Source organism: Hipposideros armiger, unplaced genomic scaffold (assembly GCF_001890085.2).
Source record: "Hipposideros armiger isolate ML-2016 unplaced genomic scaffold, ASM189008v1 scaffold_1114, whole genome shotgun sequence".
NCBI classification, from domain to species: domain Eukaryota; kingdom Metazoa; phylum Chordata; class Mammalia; order Chiroptera; family Hipposideridae; genus Hipposideros; species Hipposideros armiger.
The window spans coordinates 286,121-299,138 of NW_017732464.1; the positions used below are offsets into that span (position 1 = coordinate 286,121).

At 37.3% G+C, this 13,018-nt stretch overlaps 1 protein-coding gene across 1 annotated transcript; it reads right to left on the reverse strand.

Annotated features, from left to right (window-relative positions):
* Positions 1 to 1,992: 1,992 nt before the first annotated feature.
* On the reverse strand, positions 1,993 to 11,911 carry MMP27 (matrix metallopeptidase 27). The gene is made up of 10 exons (XM_019632272.1): positions 11,797 to 11,911; positions 10,743 to 10,981; positions 9,489 to 9,637; positions 9,272 to 9,400; positions 7,035 to 7,196; positions 6,733 to 6,853; positions 5,341 to 5,471; positions 4,422 to 4,581; positions 3,733 to 3,836; positions 1,993 to 2,320 (listed from the first exon to the last, which is right to left on the reverse strand). Exons 1-10 carry the CDS (start codon positions 11,896 to 11,898, stop codon positions 2,076 to 2,078), a joined length of 1,542 nt encoding a protein of 513 aa, XP_019487817.1. The 5' UTR covers positions 11,899 to 11,911; the 3' UTR covers positions 1,993 to 2,075.
* Between the last annotated feature and the right edge of the window lie 1,107 nt (positions 11,912 to 13,018).

A 13,018-nucleotide genomic window follows, 5' to 3' on the forward strand; every position in this document is an offset into this window, starting at 1 on the left:
TATGTGAGCGTGTTTTCATTTTTCTTGGGTAAATATTTAGGAGAGGGGTTATTGGGTCACATGGTAAGTGTATGTTTAACTTTACAAGAAATGGCCAAACTGTTTTCCAAAGTGGCTGTATTATTTTTCATTCTCACCAGCACTCTAAGAGAGTTCCAGTTATTCTACATCTTGTCAACACTTGGTATTTTCAGCCTTTTTAATTTTAACCATCTGGTAAGTATGCAGTGATATCTTATTATGGTTTTAATTAGCATTTTCCTAATGATAAGGGTGTTGAATCTCTTATATTGTCACTCACATAGCAATTATTTTGGTTATTTACAAAAGTTGAGCTGCTTGTATTCTTATTTTTGCATTATAAGCATTTTTTATATATTCGGGATACAAGTTCTTTATTACACACACACACACACACACACACACACACACACACACACACACATGCACACACAGACATATTTGAAAAATATTATCTTCTAGTGTGTGGCTTGACTTTTCATTCTTTTAATGTTGTGTCCTGAAGAGCAAAGGTTGTAAGTATTGATGAAGTTTAACTTGTCAATTTTTTCTTTTATGATTTATGTTTTTTATGTTCTATCTAAAATTTTTTTTGTAATTTAAGGTCACAAAGTTTTAAAAAATATTTTCTCCTAGAAGTTTTATATTTTTAATTTTTCTGTCAGAGGTCTAGGGCCCATTTTTAGTTAATTTTTGTGAGCAGTGTGGGGTAAGATTGAGGTGTGTGTGTGTGTGTGTGTGTGTGTATTTGATTATTCTAGCACTATTTTTTTTTGCAAAGACTAATATACTATCTACTACATGCTAGGTATTAAACTGTATTTCTTAAAATTTACTTCCTGTTTCAAACATAATAAATATTTTCTATACCCCCCCTTTTTTAGGGATTTGGCAACATTAAACTCTAGGTAAGATTTGGGAGTAGGGGGGAGTAGCTATAGGAATTCTGAGATTTTCTATGCTTATTTTCTATTAATTGACACCTGCACAGTCTATTACCTCATCAGAATCAGGTTCAATTGACAACCTCCCACCTTCTGGGTCAGAAAATTTATGAAGAGCTTTACTAAGTGTTTAGCTTTGAGGGTGTAAAGGTAAAAGCCTACCATAAGAATTTAGAAACTCAGGAAATACAGGGTATAATAAAGAGAACAGGAACTTTTCACCTATAGGTTTATGTTTAGGTGACTCATATATCTCAAATACAGGGAGGAAATCTCTACATTTCCAGTATGTGAGATCAGTGTACAAAAAACCTTGATTTTAAACTCTCTAAGGAATGCATTGGTCTATGCTTTGTGGTTGGATGGAACACTACTTTCCTACTCCTGCTAGTTCCTTAATTGTTGGGGGATCACTTCTAATGTAACACTTCCTGTATCTCTCTAGGCTGTCACATCTGTCTTTGGGAGGTGGAGTACCTTATTTGATTGTGAATTTGGGAGTAGAAACTGGGTACATGTAACTCCATCCTTGCTTGTTTCTCTTTGGGCTCCACACAGCCTATAGGGAGCTCACATTCTTGAAGAGGCTTGGTGATTTCCAGTTCTCCCGCGATTTGTGGGAAAGTATATCTCATCCTAGAACCTGATATTAGGAAAGTTGCTTGCCCAGATACATTCTCCAATATAAGCTTTATCAGTAATAAAAGTGGGAATTTGCTCTCCCAATTGTGTGTTATTTCTCAGTGGGTTCAGAATGTGGGTTTGGATGAGGGATGCTGTTTATTGGGCTCTGACTTCAAAGGTCCAGACAAAAGAGGATGCTCAAGATTGGTTTAATATATGTCTTCAGTATTTAATTATTATAAGACACATGGCTTACTTATACAAGTTTACGAAGTATAAAATAGGCTTAAAGTACAGTGAGAGTTTTGTTTATACATAGTAACTTCCTGCAAAAAGGATCAGGTGCCTCAAAATAGCTGTTGAATCTTTACCCAATAGATATTTACCACTAAGACTGGCAACTCGCTATCAAAGAATAGTTTTATTCTACTTTGAAGCAGAGTTCAGAGTAAAAGACCTCTTGAGGTTTATTTCAGGCCTCTGAATTTATTGATAACTATAGTTTTTTTTCAGCACATGAACAATACTGAAAATAAGCAAATTTAAATTCTTATGATAAAACATCCCCACCCCTCTTGAATGTATTTTTTCCTCGCTGGTACTAAAATCAAATGATGAGTTTAATGGTTTTTTACATTGGAACCAAGTATTGGTTTTCATCACTCGGGTAACGTTCTTTGTCTTAGGATCATATTCAAATTGCTTTGATTTACGGAAGAAATAGAAGAATCCTAGAGAGAGAAAATCATGATTAGTTATCTTGCACAACTATACAATGGTTCCATACTTTTTAATTTCATGAATATAGAATAAAATAATTGAACATTATGGAGAGAAACTTGTGTAGTTATGTAAATACATTTTACTTTATTAGTATCACATGAGAAATATTATTATTTTTATTTCCCTGAGGAAGAAGCTAAAGTATGAAACATGAATTTCGAGGGGCTCTCTATTTTTTTAGCCAGACTGGTTTATGCCAGAGGTTCTAAAACTAGGTTTCAAAAGCGTTTCAGTGAGGGGAAGAAGAAGGTCCCCATGAGTCTCTGGGGCCCTATATCCTCATTTCCTTTATTTTTTAAAAAGATTTTTACTGAGGAATTGGGGGAGGGGAACAGCGCTGAGGAATTGGGGGAAGGGGAATAGACAAATTGCTGTCCTTTTGTTCTTCAGTCTAGTTGTGGAGGACGTTGCTTCACTGGCCCAAGTTGGCACCATCATTGCGCTCTTCCCGGGTGAGGCAGATCAGTTGCCGGCTTCTGGACGGCCACTCACGCTGGCTACTGGCCACTCACGCTGGCTGCTGGCTACACACAGTAGCCCATGGCAACCCACTGCAGCAGGGGCTGCAGCCTATGCCATCGCCAGCGACTCTCGGCAGCCCAGCTCCAGGTTGAGCTGTTGTTCAGCATCTTAGCTGTAGAGGGCAGTGTCACTGGCCCTCATATGTGGGATCCGAACCGGGGCCCTCTGGCGTCCCAAGCCAGCTCTTAACCAACGTGCCACTCAGCTGGCCCCTCATTTCCTTAGATGTGTTTTACTTTATCTATTTTATGTTTTGAGATTCTGTGATATCATTGGAATACAAGATTGTACCCCTCAAAAACATTTTTAAACTCCTGTTTACTCCATGGTCTAGGCTCTTGTCTTTGAAGATAATAGTAGGTGGACTGGTACATTAAATTGCCTGACGTTCTTTTAAAATTGTAGGTTCCTGGATCTCACCCATAATACCGCTGCCTCAGAAACTCTGAAAAATTTGTAGTTTCACACACAAACCCTAAGCCATGCATATTAAACTATATACATTATAGTTTGAGAATTATTGTTCAGTTTATGTGCTTAGTCATTTTTTTACATTTAAAACTCTTCAAGGGGTGTCTTTTAGGAGGTATCTTGGATCAATGAGAAATAAAACTAATTTTGGTACTTTTTGCATAGATTTAAAATAGTGTAACAGAGAATACAATTCAGGACTTACTGACTCAGCTTATGATGATGCCCACAGGATTAAAGTTTGTTATTACATATACTCAAGAGTAGTAAAATTACATTAAAATTGAAACATTTAAGTTTCTGTGGGTCTTCTTTTATAGTCAATAAATTCTTCTAGTATCCTAAGAGTTTAGGTCTTGATACTTACCTTTATGCTGAAAAGCAGCATCAACTCGGACATCAATTCCTGGAAAGTATTTTATCACTCTTTCTGGGTACCCTTTGTCCATGGCTTGGGTCACTTCGTCATACCTGGATACATGGATTTGAAAGGTTTCCAGGGGTTCTTTGCTTTGGGGAGCTTAATTATTCTACTGTCCAGCTTGGAGCCAAGCAGTGATGTGGAGAAAAAGTAAGCCTAGTAGAGGAAAACTAATTGGATCAATAATAAAAAAATATGACAAAGATTATGGCTCAATAATAAAAAAATATGACAAAGATTATGTTTGGTTGAATCATTTATACTATCCTGAAAACTGATAAGGGAAAAAAACCACATCATTTGTCAGATTGATGTTATTCTGAGGAAATGTTAAATCAAAGTAAGGGCTCAGCTTGGAGCTTTCATATATTTTGACTGGATATATGCGTGTCTTTGGCAATTTAGTTGACATTGCCAGATTTTTTTTTTATTTTATCTTTATTTTTTAAGTGAGAGAAATCTTTGGACTCATAAAAACAGTCTTTTGTTTGATGAATGTCATCTACATGAAATTGCGTTAAACATAATTCATTTTAAGATTATAGGTTAGTTTTATCTTTGCCTATGTTAAAGTGGTGCTATGTGATTATTTTCCCCCAGAATAAGAGAAAGGGATCAATTGTTTGTAAACTTACCTCCAGCACCAAACGCCCACAAAGAAGTAAGTTTTTCTTGTGTTGTGGTCACAAATAGCTGCATCAATTTTCTTCACATATCTTGGAAAGCCCAGCGTATAGATGGATTTGGGATAATCAGGCAAAACAGCATATCCTCTGATCATCCAGAAATTGTCATCTAGAAAGAGAGAAAGTGATTACCTTATGATCTATCTTCTAGAGTGAGAATTAGATGTCTTAATAAGTTTGAAAATAATTAGATGCCTAGTTTCTCTCAGGTTCAACGCTTAGAGATTTAGTAATCTTATGTCTCCACTTATTTTTACCACTTTCTTTAGCTGCTTATATCATTAATATTACACAAAAAATAATAATATATACCTATAGTTAATAGTGTGCATACCCATGTCAATTGGATTTACTGTACCAATTGCTTTTCTAACTCTGACAAAACAAGTATGTTTGGACATGTTCTCCTAAATGTTAGCACCCAAGTGTTCTCAAAGACAAGTAATCTGATGAAATTCTTATAAAAAGTAATTTTGCTATATTAAATGTAAGATGCCAGTTAAATTTGAATATCAAATAACCAATGACTAATTTCTGGTATATGTATATCCAAAATGCAATATTCATACTAAAAATTATTTATACTAAAAATTAGTTATTTCAGATTCAAAGCACCCTGTATTTTTATTTGCCAAATCTGGCAATCCTAGTAAAAAGGGAATATAGAAGAGAGATGGGATACCTTTATTTGGCAGAAAAAGACTGTTCTTTAGTTCCTGTCATACTGTGTTTTTAAAGCTCCTGTGTAATTGGGATGTTGTTTCTCTTTACAGCCATAGAGAATTTCTGGATAAGTTATCCTTTGTGATAGGAACCTAAGTTCAGGCATCTGGGCTGGGCTTGGGGAAATTGTGATGGGAAAAGTTACCTTTAAAAACCAGAATTTTATCTTTAGGGTTCTCATATGCAGCTTGAATATCAGCTGGCAGAGATGGCCAGAATGAAGAGATTAATTGAAATTCAACATCGGTGATATCACAATAGATCCTCCATAGGTGCCTGTGTTACACAAAAAACACTTTACACACACAACCTATACATATCTATGTCAATGAAAGCATTGCAAACTGAGGCTTGTCTTTTATCTAATTGGTTGATATTTTCCTTAAATAATTTAGAGCATTAACATGATTTCCCTCAGCAAATGTAGGTGGATGTGAGTGTAGTTCTACCCTTTGGACTACCAAGGCAGGACATACCTTTGTGCTCACTCACTTGGGTACTTTGAGTACCAAACTGTCCATGAAAATCTCATAAAAAGTACTCAGTATGCACGATGGCCTCATTTTTGCCAAAGCAGCAGAACTCAAACATTCTAAACCAGCGACAAACATTCTAAGAACTTGTTGGTGCCAATGTTTGCTAGAATGAAGAAATGTTATCATTGGTGTGGCAAAACATGTTTTCTTCTGGCTGTAAAGTTCTGAATCTATAAATGAGACTTGAAAAATCCTTATATTCTATTCCCCTTTCCACGCTGGGAGCCCTTCCTTGATAAGTGGTCTCAGCCTCTGCTGTTAGGAGTATGAAAGTGATAGCATATCATTATAGCGCTGCATAGTTATGAGTGGAAGGAGTCTGATTTCAAATATTCTTTCTTTTTGCCTTTATATCTTGGTGAGATGGTATATGTCCTGATACTTTGTTCTAAAAATATGGTCATGGTATATATGACTGACACACCGTGCTGCAATTTAAGTCCAATAAATTATACATAGTGTGAGAAGAGATTTCCTACTATAATTAACACTTTATTGATGCAACATTATGGAATGGTCTGCTGATACATGTTTAACAACTGGTTCCGCAGGTAAGAAAAAGACCTAATTTTTTTCATCTGCTGATTTCCAGGGTGTAAACACTCCAAACATGGCCAGTTTCAAACTACCAAAGCCATGTGAACTGGTGTACAAAATTCCTGAAAATTCAACAATTGGATCTTGAAATGGTATAAGTCAGCTACAACACACCATTGGGATTGGTGTATTATTTAAGCTAGGAAGTCACCGAAAGTAGACTCCACTTCACCTTCTTATACAATGACAATTTAAAAATTTGCTTAAAAACATTTAAAAATCAATTTATCAGACAGGTAAGAGGTATGTGCACATAGTAAAACATTCAAACAGTGTGGGCAGTTACAAAATGAAAGTAAACAGCACACATTTTTTTTTTTCCCCATGACTCCCTCTTCATCCTGAAATCTCTTGAAAAGAAAAATCTCCATAGGAAGTTAAGGTATTTAAAGTAATGGGTTTACCTGCCTTTAAAGAACATTACTTCTGTGCGGAAAGTGGTGATAGCATCAAAAGTCAAAGCAGGTCCACAGGCATCGGGCACAGTGGGTCTCTTTGGCTTAGCAGGTGCCTTCGGCAGACTTCCTTTGATGAGAAAAGAAATACCACAGTGAATGAAGAAGGCATGTGGAAATCCCTACAGAAGGATCTTACCAAAGTGAATATTTTCTTCATGATAATATTTCAAGAGGTGATTTTTCTCAGCTTCCTTCCTGGAAAGCTTCCTATTTAGTTCATGTATATTTGTATTTGTGATGTTGCTCACCATAGATGGATTGGATTCCATTGATATCATCCTGAGAAAGTGGGTATTTGCTAGGATCCAGAGAGACATAATTTGGAAACATCAAAGCTGTTTGATCATTGGAGTGAGAGAGCCCCAGTGAATGACCAAATTCATGAGCAGCCACAAGAAATAAGTTGAATCCTTAATGAAAACAAGGAAAACAGGAGTAGATGAGTCGCTCAAAAGGAGAATGGTTGCATCTAAGATTAGGAAGTAACTAAGGGGAAGAAAGAAAAGCCTTGCCATACAGCAGAGAATTCTTATCGCATATGCATCATCATTTATATGAAAAACGTTTCAACTCTAATAATTGGTATTAGTTACGTCATGGAGAAATATAACCCAGAATAAGCAAATCATAGGCAACAAGTGTCTTAGAAATGAGTAGTAGTAAAAAAATTGAAGCCGCCAGCTTTGATTGTTGCTAGGCTATGCTATATATGATCATGTATCTCCTACTTAATATTTTTCAGATGTTCTCCATTGGTGTAGGGTAAAATTCAAATACCATAACATGCCCTTCCATGATGTACTCCCTGCCTTTTTTCCAGCCTCATATTTTATGTTCATATTCCATGAGCTAGCCATATTGAATCATTTGCATTTCTCTCCTTGCCATATTTTTTATAATCTCAGTGTCTTAATATCTCCATTCCTTCTGCTCACCCCTCTTTAGCCTAGCAATACTACTTATTCCTTAGGAATGCACTCTGGAGTCATTTCCTTCATGAGGAGTCCTTTATCCCTCCAGCTTTTATCCTGGCTGAGTTAAATGCATCTCTCTGGGTTTCCATAGACTCAGTGCTTAATTCTGTCATAGCACATAAGACATTGCATAGACATTATGCAATGTCTATTTCTGTCATCAAGCTGTGCACCCTTTCGGTACAGAGACCATATGTTAACCATCTTTTATTCCTGGTGACTGCTAAACAGCTTATTAATAGTGGGTGCTTAATAATTGTTGCTAGGTATCCAGGTGTTTATTTGGATGAAAGAATGGTTAAATGTGTCTACTACACAAGACTGTGCTTATCTATACCAGAAGTCTTACCATGCATGGTGGAATTCCTTTTTATTTCAGTCTGTACCACTAGACTGTAAGGTTCTAAATATAATATAATAGAATGTTCTTGGACTTTCAACTGAACCTATGGATTCTAGGGAAAAGACTGGGCCTTACATGATAGAAGCTTGTCCAGTGATATTTGCACAAAACACACACGGAATGGCAAAGGATTATTTCATGGTCTTTCATGCTTTCCTGCTCTGGCCCTTCTGCTGCCCCTTGTCTGGCTGCCTACAGACTATCTAGAGTTACTTGGTCAGGAATGAACGGTGAACTGTACACCACCCATCAGCAGAGCCACCGCCTCTGCTTCCCTAGAACCCTGGACACCAGATACAAGACCCAAGATGACTGTTGTCAATGATAGAAAAAAAAAAAGAGTGGGGCAGAACCTGAGAATCTACCGAGCTCCTTTGTTTGATGCACATAATTTTAGTGCAGTACAGGTTTGGTTTTTGTATAAAAAGTAATAAAATCTCTTTTATTTTAGTGCCAAGCAGGCCCTTTAGGACACACAAAATCAATCCACTTAGACTTAAGGAATAGGACAAATATAAAGATTAGGGTCTAATTCCTTGGCAGATGGGCAAGAGTTAGAAGAGGAAGTTCACGCTTGCAAATAGACCTTATATAGGTCATGAACCCACACACTATCCTTCAATCACTAACTCAAAATTACCACCTCCCTAGAATCTTCTTTCAAGCCTTACCTACAGATAACTTCTACCGTTGATACAACCTATAACGTGTTCTGTCATGTGTGGTGGTATATGCGTTTAGACCTTATATACCACACAAGATCATGAACCTCTGAAGGGCTAGAACTTTTCTAGTACAACGCTGTGGTTTGTTCCAGGCACACAGTGACACTTCAGGCATTGTGGGTGTGTATGAATGAATGTATGAGTAAGTGAAGATTGCTCTGATCATAACAGGATTAGCAACTTTACAAGTGTTGTGTGGATAAGGCTCTGAATTGTATAAGGACAATTGTCTGAATAGATATTAAACATTTCCATCAATGTCATCTTGAAATTTGGTACATTGTGAGGAAATTAGAAAGTAAAAAGCAACTAATTGCAAAGCTATTCTTTTTAGAGATTCTTTAGAATAATAACATTGTGTTTATAAAGAAAATTGGGCTTACCTTCTCCATCCTTGTTCCAATTTTCATCCTCATCAAAGTGAGCATCTCCACCCAGACCCAGACCAGGAGGAAAGGCATGGCCGAGGACTCCCAAGGGGCCATCAAAATATCGAGGACACTGACCATGGACTAAGATACAGTTGATAAGAAAAAAGATCAGCCTCTTCAAAGCTCCCGAGATGAAAATAGCCATAGTTTTCTCTGTTGAAAACCTTACCTCGGGTCCTAAAAGCAATCATGATGTCTGCAACCCCCTTGGAAATCTTAGTGAATTTTAGTGGAGTAACTTTGCCCCACACTTCTAAACCTTTTTGGATAGCTTCATCCACGTCAGCTCGTGCCATATCTGGAGTGTAGTTCACGATTCTTAAAAATTAACAAAAATATGTCAGTTGGTAGTTATATATGCGCATATGCATGCATACTACAAAAAGAAAATAATTTCTGTCTTATCATGGGCTGCAGTAACTTTTGCTATGGTGCTATTCTTACATTTGTATAATACTTTACTATCTAAACAAGTACTTTTTCAATTCTCCCATCTGCCCTATTAATCAGGTAGTATTATAACACTAACAAATAAGGATTGCAGAGGTTAAATGACTTCCCTAAGATCACACCCTCAGTGGGAGCACATTAGTCTCAGGTATGTGTCTGCTGTGTGTATGACTGTACTATAAATGTCCTAAAAAGAACTGAGATTTGTTTTCTCAAATGGCTTATGGAAATCGGTCTTATGCATGTGTCACATGTTAAGAGTCTTACTTGAGAGCCACAAAGAGTTACTTACTCAGGAAAAGAGTTTCCTCTTGTTTATATTCCCTATTTTGTGAAACCGATTTTTATCTCAATCCCTAAGACTCAATAAGATGAAGGAAGAACTATCAGAAAGACTCTTTAGGACCAGCCATGAGGGCTGTAGAGAGATAGGTGGTCAAGGTCACTGACTCTACCTCAAGTCACACAACGCTTCATCCTCTTTCTGTTAATGAGCCAGCTCCCTTTCCTTGAGATGTCTGGGAGCAAACACCTTACTCCCCTTTTGGGTCCATCTGAGATTTGACAACTCTAATTCACACACGTCTCTAACATGAATTGGTTGTGCTCTAAGGTCTCCCCTTTTCTCTTGAGCACACTTCATCTGTACCTTCAAGCATGTGCAATCAGATGGCAGTGCTTCTGGTCCTGAGCTTATATGGTGGTGGCAGAGGCTAGAGATGAGAGCATACCTGCCAGAGCCAGTCTGCTGGCAAGAGCTGTGTAGCCTTGATCATGGTAAATAACCTTTTGTTGCAGTTTCTTGGTGTGCTTACATCACAAGTTTGTTGGGGAAATGAATAAATGAAATCTATGAAGTGCCACGTGCATAGGAAGTGTGCAGTAAAAGAAACTATTATGATTTTTGTCCTTTGGAAGATATATTCATGTTTTCTCTGTGGTTTAGAAGCAAATGAGTTGGCAGAAGTATTACCTGTATGTGAGGTTGTATTTCCACCACCCAGGGAGTGTGTAGCCATACTGACCCACATCAGGAACCCCACACCTGGGTGTCTTCATGACATCAAGAGTGTTTGAGTCCAGTTTTCCAGTCACTGTCAATCCAAAAAATGCTTGCATTTCCCGAATTTTGCCGTCTATGAGACTACTGTTCTTGCTTTGAACAAGATGACTCCCTTCTATTTCAAGAGAGTAGAACTGGTTGAGATATGCCTGATCAAAAAGACAAAAAAAAAGGCACAGACTACAGGAGAGCAAATCTCCATCACAAGGTAAAACAAAATTGTGCGAAATACTTTTTGGCAGTAGGTGAGGAAGATAAGTAATGAGGAAAAGGAAGGAGTGAGGGAGGAAAGAAGAATAGGAGGAAAGAAGAATGAAAGGAAACAAAGAGGAAAAAAAAGAAATCATCCTGTTTTTTTCAGTTTCCAAGAGTTGGTTGAGTTGTGTGTCACTAGAATTGGCAAAACGACTCAGCCCATAAAACTCCACAAAAAAGAATCAAGCTTCTTCTATGTGTCAAGTGATCACATATCTTACATATTTTTATTGTTACTCTCATTTTGGTGTTTCTTTGAAACAAATTCTAGAAGAGATAGTTGATTTTTCATCTTGTATAAGTTCAATTGATTTAATCAAATATGGCAAATTAACTGGACTGTTTTTTAGAAGGAGTGTTTAAATCAATATATAAGGGGCTCCAAATTATAGTTGGAGCCTCCTGGCTGGTCTTGAAGTGCTTTGAGATGGATCTCCACTTCTTGCAGGGCTGTCCCCTTTTCTTCTCTCACTAGTTCCTAACTTAAAGTTGTAGCAAATCCTGCCTCCCCCCCCTCCACTGCACCCCCACTTTCCACCCTTCACATGGTTCCTCGATGTCCTTAGAAATAGGGAAATGATAAGCAGCTGCTTCTCACAAGAGAGTTCAGGACTCTTGTAGGAATTTGCTGTCTTTTTAGGTCTTAAGACAACCAATAAAATGATTTTTTTCAATTTATAGTCATTAATAACATTTATTAAGCCAGTACCTGAGCCAGTTGCATGTTTTCTTCCTCTTGCATCTTTCGGTCTGTAGGAAATGCAGAAGAAAATATTATAAAAAGCACAAATAGAAGCAGAAGGCTCTTCATTCCTCTCTCTAGTTGAAGCCTGGCTATGTTTGCATAGAATTTAGGAAATGACAGTGAGACGTGGCATGGATTGTTTTGTATCGTCACTTAATTAATAACAGAAAAAGAACATTTGCCATGAAGCATGTCATTATGCTTTTTTTTTTTTAGGTTGAATTGATTTTGCAATCATGATCTACAATGGTTTAGTAAACAGAGCCATTGTTCATTTACTGAATAAAATATAATATGAAGTTTGCCTCTGAGTTACTTTTGTCCTTGCAAAGTTGAAGATTTTCCTATCCATAAATTCTTGAGAGTTTATAAAATACTTTTTGGGTATGAAACCCTAAGATATTGTGGGAAGCATGGTATCATGAAAAGACAGTTGAATCAGAAATTGGATTACCCTCATTAACCAGGGTAAATATAAAATGTTTATGGAGTACCTACTATTTGCCTGCCACTGTAAATGCAGCATGAACAAGATACTGTTCTAATCTTGTTGAAGAATTCAGTCATATACAGAGACCCATGACAGACAAAAGGGAGGCAAGTGGCCCGTGTTCAGAGAAGATTCCAGAGACTGAGAAGGGCCAAAAGGTAGACGGATCACTGATTTTGGGTGTGACCTAGAGTCTTTAAGCTGGTAGAGCTTACACTGGGCCTTGAAGAATGCACAGAGGAAGGGAGAAAGTGTGTGAGTGGAGGGAGGCTGTAGGAAGCAACTACCGCAGCAGAAATGAGCTGTTAAAAATCTGGCCTGACCGGAGCAAATATATGAGTAGACGGCCATGGGAGATGGAGGGTCTAAGAAAAGGTGCAAGGAAAACGTTTTCATGCCTAAGAATGCCCTTTAGCATTCCATCATCACACTGGATTGAGAGTGTGTCTGGATATAGAATTTCAGCCTGAAATAAATTTTCCTTAGGACTTTGAAGGTTCTCTTTCATTATTTTCTAGAATCTAATGTTGCTGTTGAGGAGCCTTTTAATCTGATTCTTGATTTTTTCATTTTTTTCTCCTGAAAAATGTTAGAAGTCTTCTTTTTACTTAGATACTTTGAAATGCCCTAATGATGTGTCTTGATGTGGGTCTTTTTACATTAGCATTGCTGGGGACTAAGTGGGCCCTTTCACGA

Bases quoted from the DNA above. Each gene is read 5' to 3' on its own strand.
- MMP27 (XM_019632272.1), bottom strand. From the start codon at position 11,898: ATGAAGAGCCTTCTGCTTCTATTTGTGCTTTTTATAATATTTTCTTCT. The intron at 6,854-7,034 runs GTGAGCAACATC...TTCTCATCAAAG, and splicing joins TGGAATCCAATCCATCTATG to GAAGTCTGCCGAAGGCACCT. The intron at 4,582-5,340 runs GTAACTTTTCCC...CTCTCTTTCTAG, and splicing joins TAAAATTCTGGTTTTTAAAG to ATGACAATTTCTGGATGATC.